Source organism: Mchenga conophoros, linkage group LG12 (assembly GCF_057382185.1).
Source record: "Mchenga conophoros isolate Kocher_MC1m ecotype Shallow Benthic linkage group LG12, M_conophoros_male_GT1.1, whole genome shotgun sequence".
Classification (NCBI taxonomy): Eukaryota; Metazoa; Chordata; class Actinopteri; order Cichliformes; family Cichlidae; genus Mchenga; species Mchenga conophoros.
This window is the reverse complement of record NC_140537.1, coordinates 32,236,047-32,251,673: the sequence shown is the minus strand read 5'-3', so window position 1 is coordinate 32,251,673 and position 15,627 is coordinate 32,236,047. Positions and strand designations below refer to the sequence as shown.

At 38.6% G+C, this 15,627-nt stretch overlaps 1 protein-coding gene across 5 annotated transcripts in view; it reads left to right on the top strand.

The window, feature by feature from the left end:
- The window catches only part of taok3a (TAO kinase 3a), a 68,624-nt gene that overhangs the window by 39,116 nt on the left and 13,881 nt on the right, over positions 1-15,627 (top strand). For all 5 annotated transcript variants that reach the window (XM_085295302.1, XM_085295298.1, XM_085295301.1 and 2 more), the window contains 11 exons: positions 730-801; positions 1,562-1,663; positions 2,293-2,338; positions 3,366-3,462; positions 3,945-4,058; positions 4,611-4,702; positions 4,898-4,991; positions 7,206-7,287; positions 11,013-11,180; positions 12,371-12,568; positions 15,214-15,351. In XM_085295302.1, the coding sequence (XP_085151428.1) occupies positions 730-801; positions 1,562-1,663; positions 2,293-2,338; positions 3,366-3,462; positions 3,945-4,058; positions 4,611-4,702; positions 4,898-4,991; positions 7,206-7,287; positions 11,013-11,180; positions 12,371-12,568; positions 15,214-15,351 (1,203 nt within the window). The remainder of the gene's footprint in view (positions 1-729; positions 802-1,561; positions 1,664-2,292; positions 2,339-3,365; positions 3,463-3,944; positions 4,059-4,610; positions 4,703-4,897; positions 4,992-7,205; positions 7,288-11,012; positions 11,181-12,370; positions 12,569-15,213; positions 15,352-15,627) is intronic.

Here is a 15,627-nt window from a genome sequence, read left to right as displayed (position 1 = left end):
CTTGCCTCCTGTTACTGTAATTCCATTTGAATCTCAACATGAATTTCCCATTCAATTGTATATGGGATGAAGCTCAGATAAGGGCTTAGGCTGAGCCACAGCCTAGCTGTCCCTGAGGCAAAGTGCCTCAGAGGTTAACACCATGGGTTTAGCATGCAAATGTAAATGTGGACAGATAACTCAAACAGTTAAAGTGGCTATAGATAAACCTCACCTGATTTACGTTGTTCAGGTGGATATTTATTTTAGATTAATGTAAGTATTTAGTTTTACTTGCACTTGGATGTTTTACATTAGATTGGTCCCTGAACTAATAAGTACCACTGTCCAATAACAGGCTGCTATAGCTCGTGCTTTTTAGGTACAGTACATGTTATGTTTTATTTTTTCTATAAATATAATATTTATGTAGTGACCTTTTGATGTTAACTTTCACATTTTAATAGAAGACCAAAGGTTACCCTGTGGGCATTAAGATCACTTTTGAGTCTGTATGTATGTATGTTTATGTTGTAGAATGCCAATATAACTTTGTGGCTAGGGGACCAAAAAGGTACCCTAAAGGTACCGAAAACAAACAAAAAAATGACAAAAACAAACATGAGGCCTTGTTATATCCTGTGGGAGGTTTACTGTATTTGTCTTCATGTGAGCTGTCTTTTCCTAAGCATTTAGACCTTGTGTTTAAAGACCTTAATAGAGTGTGATCTTTTCTATTTTCTCTCTCAGGCTCGGAACTCCTACTCCAACGAGGTGGTGGCCATCAAAAAGATGTCCTATAATGGCAAGCAGACTACTGAAGTAAGAAAATATACATGCTGGAAAATGTAGATATGGCACATACAATGTGAATGCTCCAGTTTTAGATGGTTTTGTCTGTGGAACCATATCAGAAGGACCAAAAAAAGCAAAACCTCAAGTGAGCATTTGGTTAGGTTTGGTCAGATAACCTTTTTTTTTTTTTCTATGATGTGGGAGGTATAGCTCAGAATGCAAAAAGCAGCATTACATCATTTTCTGCTACTTCACACAGCTTGATGCTATGCTTGTGAAGTTGTGAGATGTCTCATGTGGTGGTTAGTTACTCTGAAGGAACAGAAATAATGTGAAAATAATGGAAGATAATTGCCCACACCAGATGCAAAGCTTGGAACAAACACGTGTCTACCTCAAGAAAACTGCTGGAAATGTTTAGGCAGAAGCATATTTCAGAAGGCATCCTATGGGATCACAGCTTGTACTTCGGCTGAACTCAAGCCCACATCTCAGTGGTTTAGTCAACTTGTATCTTTTTATAAAACAGTGAGTGATGATTTTGTGTGAGGGCACTTGCAAGCTATTGTCCAACTTTTCCATACTAGTTGAAGTGGAGCCAGCTTTCAGTTTGTTTATTATTTATATTGGTGCAGTGCCTTTAAAGAAAACCTTTCTGTCAATAGACAATAGCAAGAGAGATACAGATGTAAAATATCTGTCACTGGTTAATGCATTGTATTTAAAGTCTTAGTTAAGTGTTAGTTTAATAGTACCTAAAGGCTGGAATCATTCTTTCCTTTTGCAGAAGTGGCAGGACATCATTAAGGAAGTCAAGTTTTTGGGACAGCTGCGACACCCAAACACAATTGAGTACAAAGGCTGCTACTTGAAAGACAACACTGCCTGGGTTTGTAGATCCTTTTCTACATCCTCTTTTTTTTGTTCAAGTTCCTCTTTTTTTTTTTTTAGTCTGGCAGGATACTTGATTTATCTTTCTCTCTTCTGCTCTCTCTCATTCTTTACTTACATTCTTTTGTTTTCATGTCCTGCTCGGTATGTTTTCCTACTGTGTACTTATGTTTCTTTGTGTACACTGATCAGCCACAACATCAAAACCGCCTACAGTGCACTGCCAAATCAACTCTGTCCCATTGGGGCTTCTGGTGTCTGTCATAAGAACATTGGCTGCTGATTGCTGGGTGGTGCTTCTGCGGGTTGTGCCTGCTCTGGTAGATCCCACTGATGTTTGACCAGTTTTGAGTCTGCAGAGTTTAGAGGCTAGGGCTTGAGCTATTTCTACACACTGTCCTGTTACGCAAGACCTCTGCCATCAAGATAATAAGTGTTAGTCACTTCACTTTTCTGTTTGATTTTAATGTTGTGGCTAACTGTTGTACGCCCACTTCCTCTACATTCTTTAGACTAGGACTTTTCACAAACTTGACTTAAAGCTTTAATTAAAATTTATGACGGTGCTCATTCCATGTGAGTGATTAGTTTCCATTTTATTTGAGGTTTAACTATTTTCTCTTTCAGCTGGTGATGGAGTACTGTCTGGGCTCTGCATCAGATTTACTGGAGGGTATGTTTATCAGTGTTTGATATGCCAATACATTGAGATATTTCATAATTTTATAATGGCTTTTTTGTCAGTAACAGGGTGGAAGTGTTAACATTTTTTTTCCAGGAAGTCACTCCTGAAACTTTTGTAAACCCGAAACTTGTCAAAACAAAACTAATGAAAAGTAACTTTGGTCTTTTAGCTTGGTTGTGCACTGTAAAGTATGCCCTTTAGCTAATTTAAGCTGTTTTAGGAGCAGAAGTAGGCTATGACTGCTTGACCTTATTGAGGATTTTTTTTGGACTACCAAAAAATAAGGAACTGGCTGCTATCAGATAACTGCAGTTATCTTTAAAAACTTGTAAAACCTCATGTTCTCCAATTTTCTGTGATTATTTGGTTCATTTTGTGGGCCTAACTAAATATTTTCTGTGATTGTATGCTTAGGGGCACTCTCCCCATTTGCGTCCTTGGATACTGGAGCAAGATAATGTAATGTAAATGTGTAATCTGCTGTAATAGTACTACATTTTAAACCACTGTTTATCGCAGATGGAAAACATATTTGTTTCTTAGATTTCAGCGCCTGGCAAAAAATATCTATATCACTTTTAAGAGCTTGAATTCCCTGAACTCCCCATCCTCTAACCACTCTTGAAGCTACTGACTTATTTTAAACACCCAAATACTCACTACTGACAGAGTACACAGTTGTGACGGTCGTTCCCAGACTGTTCTGGGGAGTTTAGCCTTTATATAAAAATTCTCAGTCGTAGTTCTGCAGTGACCTTTTGCCTTGGCACAATTTTTAGAACAGCAGGACTCGGGGTGCCAGCTTAGGAAACTCAACTGTTTACTGGGATTACTTTATTACTGCAGTGTGTGGACAGATCAGTACAGTTGGTCTTAATTATTAAAGCCATGATACTGTGCTTTCCAGAGCTGAGCACATGAAGTCTGCACTTCCACAATCTTGGATAGAAATAACTATTTGAATCATTCATGTTATTTCTGCTCAATCCATTCATTGTACTTATTTCTTCCATAGTTCATAAAAAACCACTCCAAGAAATGGAAATTGCTGCCATTACCCATGGTGCCTTGCTAGGACTGGCTTACCTACATTCCCATAATATGATTCACAGGTGAGTCTATTTCTTTCCTTGCTTACAGGCAACATAGAGTGAAAACATGGAACATGATAACATAAGACAGTTACGTTCTTCATTTATTGCAGTGTTTACGAATTAAGTTGTAAAACATCATGTCTATACTTACTCTTGGACATCACCTTCCCACCTTATTGCTGTACACAGTTGTATCTTTTAAGGTGGGAAGATATGATTGGCATCCAACAACCACATCAAATAAATCCGTTTTACTGTTCTGTATCATTTTAAGTTTCAAAGGGCATAGATTTAAAATGTCAAATCAAACATGACATCTTTAAATACCCAACTGTGTTGTGTTGGTCAAAAGTGAATAAAAACTGGACTGGCTCATTGGAGGTAGGACTAACTTGGCACATATCAGTCACCTGGCACATATGCATAATATATAAGTGGAGCTAATGTGACTTTTTCTCTTTTCTGTCTTTGCTGTCTTCATGCTCTTTTCCCTTATCCAGAGATGTGAAAGCTGGTAATATCCTGCTGACTGAGCTGGGTCAAGTCAAACTGGCTGACTTTGGCTCCGCCTCCATTGCCTCACCTGCCAACTCCTTTGTGGGCACACCTTACTGGTCAGTACACACAAGACAAACATGGAACCTCATCTGCAGAGAAGAGAAGATTAAGTTTCTTCTTTATCTTGCACATGTTCAGTACAAATGAGCTATTTTATGTCTTTTTTTTCTTTTTTTCTGCCAATTTTATTTAGACATTGTTGTTGGTAGATGTTTGTTGTTCTAGAGTCATGCACCTAGACATGCAACATGTTAGTCATTATTAATTCAGTTTGAGAAAGAACTGACAAGATTTTTTTTTAATTCATATTAATAGTTTTCCGCAATTGGCTTTCAATTGTTTATGCACTAAAATAAAATATTCACTCACATATTCACAGCAGCTTTAATGGTAAACAAAGGCATCCCATATACTGGTGGACTAGTAGTCATGCATACGAAAAATTGTCACACAAGTATAGAAACATATATTCCAAAAACTAAGCTGCTATCACAGCATACCAGAGTCTTTAAAAACTCTGAGAAGCTTAGAAGATTATAACATTTTCATGGATTTTTTCCATACTTGATAAAGTGTGTGCATACGCGTGTGTCTGCCTTTGTATTCAGGATGGCCCCAGAAGTGATCCTAGCCATGGACGAGGGCCAGTATGAAGGAAAAGTGGACATCTGGTCACTGGGGATCACTTGTATTGAACTGGGTGAGCAAACACCTACCCAGTGGTCAAATAATACATTTATTGGCTCAGACTGAAATTCAGCAGACTTAAGCTGATTAAAAGTTATTTGTTTGTACTACTTATTTTTTAGACTTCAGCTTCTCCCTCATTCAAGGAGAAGCTGATGCGAAAATGTGCACACTGTATATGTTATTCTCACATCCTTTCTCATTTTAGCGGAACGTAAACCACCCTTGTTCAACATGAATGCCATGAGTGCCTTATATCACATTGCCCAGAACGACTCTCCCACACTGCAGTCCAATGAGTGGTAAGTTTTAGCACCTTGATGTTACAAAATTACCATACACCCAAAAAAATCCAGTATAACCACTGATATAATGCATCCAGTCAACCGTGAACATTAAAGTCCATTCTAGTCAGGGTTCAGCCAGAGTAAGACATCCCTGTGTTAATCTGCATGACCTGTGATCCCTGCCACAGGCCATGTGCAAGGGCACACTCTAAGTCTCTTATGTAATTACCTGGGAAACAGCTACCAAAGAAACACACATTGCAGCTACCCACACCATTTCTACTGAGCTTTGAGGCAGCATCTAAACAAAACAGCACGATTATTCTCCTGCTATTCCAAGTAATTTAACTCACACTTTAAGCTTGCCATACTAACATACAAATATATTCCTCCATGCACGTATGAGGTGTTCTAAATATGGGAAAACAGCTTGCTTTATGCATTATTTTATGCAGCTTTCAGCCTCACAGCTCATGACTGCGGAAGCTAATAGATTCTCTAGGGAATGTCCTTCCAGACATCAAAAAACATTTAGCAATTTAATTTAGGCCAGCAGGTTTTAAACAGCTCTTTGCTGTCTCTTTGCATCACCATTGTCAGACAAGACCAGCGGAGCTGCTATATATTGTCATGAAATGTTTATGTCATCTAAAAAACTGAGAAACAGCATTTAAAACTGATATGCTTTTTTGTAAAGTCAAGAAAAAAGCTTAAATTAATTACTGTTTAACAACAAATCTCATCATAAAAGGTATACATTTTTTTTTTTATCTGGAGGACTATAAGAAGTGAAATCATTTATTCAATATACAGTTGGCTTAGTTAGTAGAATAATCCAAGCACTCTACATAAGCCACCATAGCTTAGCTTTTTATGTTTTTTATTCTCAGTTAATGAATAAATGCTATATAAGCTATATAATATTTTTATATCTTTATATTTATTGTATGAACAATGGGCTCAGTATTAGCTAGCACAATCTTGGTAGTAAAGGAATAATTTGGGAACAGAAGAAAAGCGGATACATATTCAGCAGCATGTATGGACCGAGAACTAGGTGATCTCAATTAGCAAAAAATGCAAGACACTTGCAGGAATTTAGCAAAGGAACAAATATGCTACTGCTCCTCTGAGTTGCTGTAACCACAGCATGTGTGGTATGATTGTCCTTAGGGAAACGGCACTCATCAAATATTAACCCTGTGCTTGATGTTCTCCCTGTAATTTACTCCTGTGTACTTCTGCCATGCTGTGACTGCCATGGTATGCATGCGATGTCCTAGGTATGCAGTGTCGTGCAGGAGTTCCTTGTAATATGTTGTAAAAATTTGTCTCTGTCACACAGCTCCTCAGGAGTAGCTGAATGCAACCGTTTACCTGCCTCATACTGTAGAACATGTGCATCAGTTCCACACAAGCGTTCATTAAATAACAACCTTTCTTTTAAAACCTTTAAGTAGGCACGAGTATTGTGAGCAGGTCATGAGAAACGTGAGGCAAGGCAGTTCTTTAAAGTTAAAACTTGCTGCCTATGACATCTGTTGTAAAATTTGTGTTGATTTCTAGTATCGTGCTTTAGGTGAGCGATTGTGTGGGACAGCACAGGGTTGTGGTATTTTTGGAGGAGCTCCAGGGGCCCGAGGCATTAGCAACATCCAGATGAGACAAGTAGAGACATTGGCTTCATACACAAACACAAGGCCAGACTGTGAACACATTCGCATGACCTACAAGACTAAGCATGGATCTATGCTAGCAACTGAGAGAGAAGTAGAGGTTGAGGGAGATCTCAGTCGTATACCCTCAGTGTGTATTTTAATAAACGTAAAGAGCATTCCAGTCTATTTTATCTTAACAACTCATAACAGCAAACAAAACATATGGTGGTATATCTACCGTGCTAGATTACCATGATTAGATATTTAGACCACAGCTCCACTGGCCTATATTTTTATTGCTCCACATATTTACATAATCCATATATAATTCCCATTCGGGGCTACACTAAGAGATTATGCAAGATTGTTCTACTTAAGTCACTGATATATTAAACACCAAAGAGCTGTGGATTGCTCCTCCTCGTACATTAGTCATTAATTGCCAAAAAGGACAGATGGCATGGCTTTTTAGCTTGTCACTGTCATTTCTACTTAAAATTTTTCTAATTTTAAAAATATTAGTCCAAGAAGGACTATGACTGACTTCTTTCTCATTGTCCTCTTTACCTAGGTCTGACCTCTTTCGCAGCTTTGTTGACTATTGCCTGCTGAAAATTCCTCAGGACAGACCCTCGTCGGGGGAGCTGCTACGAGTGAGTGGGTTTCCTCAGTAATCTTTCTAGCTGTGACCTCACTTCCTGTCTCAGTCAGTCATGAGGATGAGTCACTCCCATCCACCCACGGCTCCCTAATACGCAAGCATATATACACTGTCTTCTTCAAGCACAGGAATCAAGCATCCTACTGAGATTTTTTTTTATTTTATTCCCCCCGTTGCCTCACAGCCAAGGGATAAGACACAGGAAGACAATTGAGCTCCATTTTATATGGTGTAATAAAATGAGTAGAAGGACAAAGAAAATAAATTTGTGTTGGACATAAATAATTGCATTTGAGTACTGATGTTGTGGAACCGCAACGGTTGTTTTACCTTAAAACTCATATATAATATAACTCATCTAACCCCTTAAAACGCAAAATGTTACTGTTGTCAAACACAGATAAAATAATCTCGTAAAACTTAACGCTTAAACCTGCAAGTTGTTGTTTTTTTTTTTTTTTAAAGCCATCCAGCATACACGCTGATAATCCATGCATGTCCATTGTGTTTCCCTGTGATTGAGGAGATGATCTTTTTGTTTGTGTGACCAACAGGTAATCCTATTGGTGCACTAAGAGTTTTAAGTTCTTGGTGATCACGCTCAGTGGTGTTGAAGCCCAAGCAGGACTTTTCACACCTGTCTCACTTTATGGAGGAAGGTGTGAGGTTAGGAAGTGGTTAACTAAAGGGATCTGGACTGTTGTCTGGATAGGATGGGGCTTTTGACTGGAATGCACTCTTCCAAGCACCCCTGACCCAAATCCTTACTGAAAAAAACATTAAAGAGGGATAAGTACCAAACAGACTTTGGATCAGTGTCCAAGGGCCTGCTTTATAGTGAAGGGCTTGGGGGTTGGGGTGTTAGTTTATGATTAATACCCCACTTTCTCTTCTGAGACACACACAAATTTACTCTTCGTTTTAGTGCAAGCACACACACATAGACACACACACACACACAGGCACATGCCCCTCCAAGCGCTTTAAAGGGAAAATCAGGTCACTAATCTGTGGGCCTTGAGCTACTAGTGTACTGGCTTCAGGTTAAATTCACTCTCTGTCCTTTAAAACCTCATTCAGAATAATGGTAATTACGAAAAATAAAAGAGTAACCATTCAGTGGCCTCAACCCCCCGTAAGTACATTTCGTTTAAACGAACATATTCACTTGAATAGTTGAAACTAACTCTGAGTTTCTCAGCTGTATAAATTTACTTACTAACTACAGATATTTACAGCACAACAGCAACTTCCCAGAGCATGAAAGGAAGTGTTCAAATTTAATTTTGTGTTTGACTAATCATCTAAAACTAATAGCATAATTGAGTTGCCCTATTTTACAAGAAAAATCAGTTCAGTGGATGGAATCATCTAAATGTTTGCTTTTTTGAATTCATGATTTCAATAACCGATTTATGAATGAGTGTTTTGTGATTGTTTTCAATGCAATATGTAGCTTAGACTAAGCAGTAAATGATAAGGTTTGCAAAGATGATGTGTTGCGAGTAGCTGGTTAGACTACTAGTCTACTAATTCTCACTTTGCCCAACTTGCAAAATTCCACTAACCTCAACCTGTTTTATCTTTTGTATGTGAAACAACATACAATATGATGTGTTCATGAAGTGTTTAATATTTTCAGAATTCCCTTTGTTTCCTGTTATTATGCTAAAATTTAACTAAATGACTAATTGCTTCATCCAGATACTTTCCTGCAAATATGAGATTTTTACTAGTGCGCTCATCTAATTATTTTCAAGAAAGCCAAAAAATTATAATCTCCCCAAAAATGTTGAACTATTATTTGAATACATCCAACATATTAGCCTTTTCCTTTAGTGGCTATTATTGCTATCAGTGTAGTAGATGTGGACTGGTCTAAAGTAGTAACGGTAGCCTGAAAAGTTAGTACTGGTAATAGTATGTGTCAAAAACAAATTTATCCTAAAAGAACAGGCTAAAACTGAGTATGGATGAGTACTTCTGGTAGAAGGCAATAGTGATGCCACAATACATATACCAGACAAGACTCCAGGTGCTGTAGATTTGCTGTCACTTCTTCTTTACACTAACCTCATAATGAGGAGGAATCCTTGAGATAACTTCACTGGATGATGGGATGGGGGTGGCCAACCACCCACATTCTGCTGTAGGTCAATCAGAAAATGGGACAAATCACTTTCATCTCTATTTTCAGTGTGTGATGTCATTCCTCTGTGTCCTGACTAACCCATTACACCGGCATCTGTCACATGGAGAGGAAGGTGTGCAGAGAGTGATGGCTAAAAATACACCTAAATATATGTATTTTTTTTTCATGCAGAATATAATATTTTAGTCACGTACCTTTAGGTTGAATACATTTTAGCCTTTTATGCAGCCAATATTTTATGAATGGCACTGACTAAGAGGAGGTGTGAACATGTTTGTGTGTTGTAGTGGGAGGAAGTGCTGGGCAGAAATATCTGTTCTGTTTTTATTTGTTTTGCTTTTTTATTCTTTTTTTTGACACCCCTAAATTGTTTGTAAAAAATAAAACAAAAACAAACAAATGAAAAAAAACACAAATGAAAAATAGCCATCCACTATCACTCGACCCCCACCTTCTCTCCCACCTCCCACCAATCCCACTCTGACCCGTTGGTTATTCATTGTGCATTTATGTAATTATTCAATGTCCCAACCTCCACCAAATTGCACCTACATTAGATTACAGAGGTTCATCTCACTTGCAAAGGACAGACTCAGCAATGATAATCACCTAAATGATCTCCATAGAAGTGTGAAACCATTATATCATTCACTGATCATATTTTTAAAAGGAAGTCTGACCTTTCACATATATTTTTTTTTTCTTCTGGAAGGATTTTTCTTTCTTTTAGTAAATAACAAGGTCCAATTTGCTTTGCTATGCCCTGATAGAAGAAACTCTTAAGTATGTTTGTTTTTCCTCCACAGAGGTTAATGTGTGTAGCTCATTCTTAAAAAAAAAAAAAAAAAAAAAAAGCACAAAAGCAAAGGATACAGATTAAATAACTAAAATCTCTCAATTATCAATGCTTAGTGGGATTTTTGTTATATGACCTGATTTAATTAAAGTTCTCATTAACTTGGTGCAAGGCCAAATGCATTTCAAACAGTATTTATTGAAATGAGAAGGATTAGGAGTATTTATAAAAATCGATTATATGGACCTTCTCAGAGACTGTAGTAGAGCGTATTGAGTGCTGGGACCAGAATGGGTTGAACAACCTACAGGCGCCCTCTAGTGATTGCCAGAGTTGTTGTGCTCATTGAAATAAAATTTTAGACATGTTTAAATGACTTCCAAATATTTACGAACAACTTAAAAGATCTGTAAATGGTGCCCATGTTTAAGATAATGCAAAAGAAAGTAGTTAATATATAAAATTTTCATCTTCATTCCGGTTCAGCTTATTTTATTTCTCTTTTAAATGTTTACTGCCAATATTGTAAGTAGTCTGAGGCAATACTTTCTGAATTTCTATTGAAAAACTGGGAAGAAAACATCCATAATGTTCAGTTTAAATTAAACTGTATGACATGAAGACAGCAATTGAAATGCAAATAAAAAAGATAACCCTAATAGAAAGATTAGCTTTAGTTTCTAAACCAAGTATTTTCCTCCTTGTATTGTAATAAAGTCTGACTAAAACCTTGAACGAAGTAACTGACTGTCTGTCTTTTTCTCTTCAGCATGATTTTGTACGTCGGGAACGCTCGCCACGCATTCTCATTGACCTCATCCAGAGGACCAAGGATGCAGTGCGTGAGCTCGACAATCTGCAGTACCGCAAGATGAAAAAGATCCTATACCAGGAGAAACACAACGGGCCCTTGGGAGAGAGCCAGGAGGAGGAGGAGGTGGGAGGAAGAAAAAAAAAAAAAGGGAGAAGGGAGGTTAATGGGGAAACAGTTTATGCATCAAACTTAAATATTAAACAGACAAATTAATGTTAAAAGAAAAAACTCTGCAGAGTGCATGATCACAGGGAGTGGCACCAGAAACAGTTCTTCAATTCTTAACAATAGTTAATATGAAGATGAAAAATTGCATATATGTAGCCACAGTCTTTAAGTAGCAGAGTTGCACTAAAATGAGGTTTGGATTCAGTTAATCTGCAGAGTATTTTCGCAAAGTAATTGAAATAATTATTATATTTAAAATTTCCATCACCACTACATAAAATAAGTGCTTGTACTTGACACCAATGACAGAGTTTAAGCTCATTATTTCACACAGTTCTCTATCTGTAGGCCAACAGATGATTTCAGACAAAAGGTTGAGGGACAGCATAGTTTATCTGCATCCTCAGGATGACACTTAAGTCTCAGAGATGGTGACTCCACACTAGTCAGTACTGCTTCAGCACTTTGAAATCACAACAAATGGGAGTCTTTCTCATGCAGTCTTGGTAGCCTGAGATGAAATGTCCTTTAGCTGACCTGGCCTGAAGTAAAGTGAACAGTTATGGACAGCTCGTAGCGACAGTAATGTCATCCTACACCATGTGACACAATTCACAGCAGCCACCAGACCTTGGTGCAACAAGACACTGCTGAAAGCCTTACCCTGAAAAACCTGCTGTACCAATCCTTGTTTTATGTGGAAAGACTGAGTAAATATCCTGTCCTGTTGCCTTAGACCTAAGTGAATTGGCTTTTGCTTCTAAAAGCTACACAGTTTCATCCCGTATCTGTCTTGTACACCTTCAAGTTGACTTGTAATCTGAAGACCTCTGTCTGACCACTGCCCATTAACATAAGCTCAGATGCTACTGAATGACTCAGACACACACATCTTAACAATTAGAGGTTAATAGGCAATTTAGCATGACTTTGACTCTAATGCAATCTATAGGGCATCAGTGATTCCCCCCCCCCCCCCGCCGTTTGTATTGAGGCAACTCCATTTAATGGTACAGTTTGAAGAAAGCCTGGGTATAATTGGGCGAAGGTCACGGGTGACTTTTGTATATTTCAGTAGCATGTTCCTTGAGTGTTTGTGTACATTTGTGTTTCTGAACACGTGTATATGTTGTGCGCACTTGCAGGACAGCGAGGCAGCCAGCTGTAAGATGAACAGCCTGGGCAGCAACCACTCTATTCCCAGCACCTCGGTTAGCACGGGTAGCCAGAGCAGCAGCGTGAACAGCATGCAGGAGGTGTTGGATGACAGCTGCTCTGATATGACCATGATGCATCCCCAAGACTACAGCAGCACCCTGGACTCTTCCCCACACACCAAGAAGGTAAAAATTAAGGGTGAAGACGGGATGGTGATTAAGGCTGAAAGTTTGAAACCACTATTGGGAGTTCTTATTGTTCCCAAAGCCTTTTAACTGAGCATCAGCCATCATACTCAAACAGTGTTAATCTCATTTTTTTTAAACTAAATACAATTTAAAATATTAATTAATTAAAAAATATATAAAACTGGAGACAGTTTTGTGACAGCCGGAGACTATGAAATAATTAAAGAATAATTTCAACAACTACTAGCAACAACCGTCCAAACAACCACTGAAATACTGAGTTCATCTAAGATCAGCTACTGCAGTGACAACCAGAGGGTGTGAAGGATACTCGATTCATATATAACCAAGTGGGAAATATGTAGGTGGCACGGTGGTTAGCACTGTTGCCGCACAGCAAGAAGGTCCTGAGTTCAATTCCACCATCAGGCCGGGATCTTTCTGTGTGGAGTTTGCATGTTCTCCCCGTGTTTTGCGTGGGTTCTCTCCGGGTACTCCGGCTTCCTCCCACCATCCAAAGACATGCAGCTTGTGGGGATAGGTTAATTGGATAATCCAAATTGCCACTAGGTGTGAATGTGTGAGTGAATGTGAGTGTGAATGGTTGTCTGTCCTTGTGTGTTAGCCCTGCGACAGACTGGCGACCTGTCCAGGGTGTACCCTGCCTCTCGCCCTATGACAGCTGGGATAGGCTCCAGCGCCCCCCGCGACCCTGAAAAGGATAAGCGGAAGCGGATGGATGGATGGATGGATGGAAATATGTAGTGCAAGTTGGTGCCGTGTACAAACAGACCCTGAAATGTGCCATACAACCAGTTGTCGACTACAAAGTGTTCATCACTTTAAATCTAGATGGAGAGTGTTACAACTTGACAGCCATCTTGGAATTGATTAGGGGTTATCTTGAGGCCCCTATTTAAATGAATGGAAAGAGAGCCATGGCTTTCATTTCAGTGGTCACCGAGACATAAAAAAGAAAATCTATAGCATCACCATCAATTTAATTAAAAAAAAAAAAAGTTAAAACTTTTGGAAACTTGCCATCATTTTAGCTTATTTTAGCTAAAGTTTTCTTTAATCTACAAGTTACTTCAGCTGTGTATGCACATATGTCACAACATTACAGCTCCATTAATTGCTCAATCCAGAGTGCTGACATAAACATCATCCTAGTGCACTCTTCCAATGGGAGGAACAAACAAATATGAACTCAGCAAGCCAAGTTTATAAATTACACATAGCCACACCTTTGCTTTGGGTATTGATTAGAGAGCTATTCCTGCCACCACACCGCTTTAACTTGATGAGTATGTTTTTTATTTCATGGATTTTGGGGGCAAGGGTAACAAAACTGCAACATTTAGTTTTAGAGACATGTCTCTTCCTTCTACAATATCTCTTGCGTAAGTCATTGATACCTGTACAGTACTTCAGAGTTATCGTTTTACTGCTACAAAATAAAGAAGATTATAAAGTCTGAGAAATCCAAGTCACAACAAAGGTCAAATCAGATTTGTAGTCTGTTTTCTGAGATGCCCCACTGAAAGAGAGACAAAAAAGTCAAGCCAAGTGGAATTAAGCACAAGGACAACTTTGTACCTAACATTTTTCCTGTCTTTTGAAATGGTATTAGTAAACAGTCTTAAACACTTTTCCCAGAGTTCAGTGCATGGAAGAAGAAACAAAGACTGTTACTGGTTGACTCACTTCTTTTCTGGGTTGATAACTGTCTCACTTAACAAATGAAAAGGAAACATGGCTCTGTGCAAACATCCTTTGGTGTCTCGCACCGTTCAAGAGTATGCATAAACCCCTCCCCCCAAAACCATGGAAACCATTGACAGTCCTCACTGTTTGCAGATTGCTTCAAGTTCATCACTGACACCGTTCACACTTTGAGAACAAAGGCCGTGTATACATGTGAACTAGCAGCAGAGCAAATTCCCCTTGCACATGTGGCATCCTGTGTGTACACACACACACACACACACACACACACACACACACACACACACACACACACACACACAGGTCAATACTGTGCTTTACATTCGCATTGGAAATCAACTCTGTGAAGAGAGGGCTGTCACTTCTGTCATTCTCTTTCTTCATTTGCTCTTTGTATTTTGACAGAGCTTGAATAAGGTTGTCACTTTATGAACAGACAACCAGTGTGCTGTTTCAAGTTCAGGGGCTGTGATGAGAACAATTAAAAATGACACACATTGTTTTCTGATGGCGGTGAATTTCCCTCCACGCATAAAAGCACTCGTTGGTCCCTGGGCCTCCCTGCATGTTTGTCAGTCAGATTTTATTGGGGGTGCTGGGTGTTGATGTTTCATCATGACATGCAAGCTTACAGTTGACACAGTTTTATCAAATGATGAAGAATCTTTGTGAAGTGTAGAAGTTGTATGGGTTAAATCAGTGGGGAGTATTTCTTTTGTAAGTCACAGAATTATGGTGACGAATTTCAATACTGGCACAGTTTTAATAAGTTAAAAAAAAAAAAGTTGAGTGCCCTGCAGTGCAACATAGTTTACACTATCATTTTTTTTTAACTTTGATCACTTGGTTGTTATTTATTCTGTTTTCTTTTAGTATTTACCAGTCCTAAATTTCTCTCCTTTGTTTTCAAACAGGACCATCAATACAACTGGGACGACGGGATCCACAGGGACCATCGGCCAGAGCCGACGCCAGCTTCCTTTGATAAGAGCAGCCAGGCTCAAAACTACAAAAACCAGGGCCGCTTTGCCACCATTAAGTCTGCCTCACTGGTAAGAACCTAAAACTTTCTTCTTTCTATTGGTGTTTTCTTTTCAAGGTCCTAAAGCATGTTTTCTGCATGCTGTAAATGTTTCAGTGTCATTAATTTGTTCTACTTATTTGACTTAAAAGTTGCGCTGTTTGGAAGGCCAAACAAATTTTTAAAAAATTACTTCTTGAAGAAGCTCAAATCTCTGTTTCATGTTCACACCACAGCTCTATGAGGGCATTAAAGGGCATTTTTTTGTTTGTCTTTGTTAAAAAGCTTACTGTGAATGTGGTGCGTG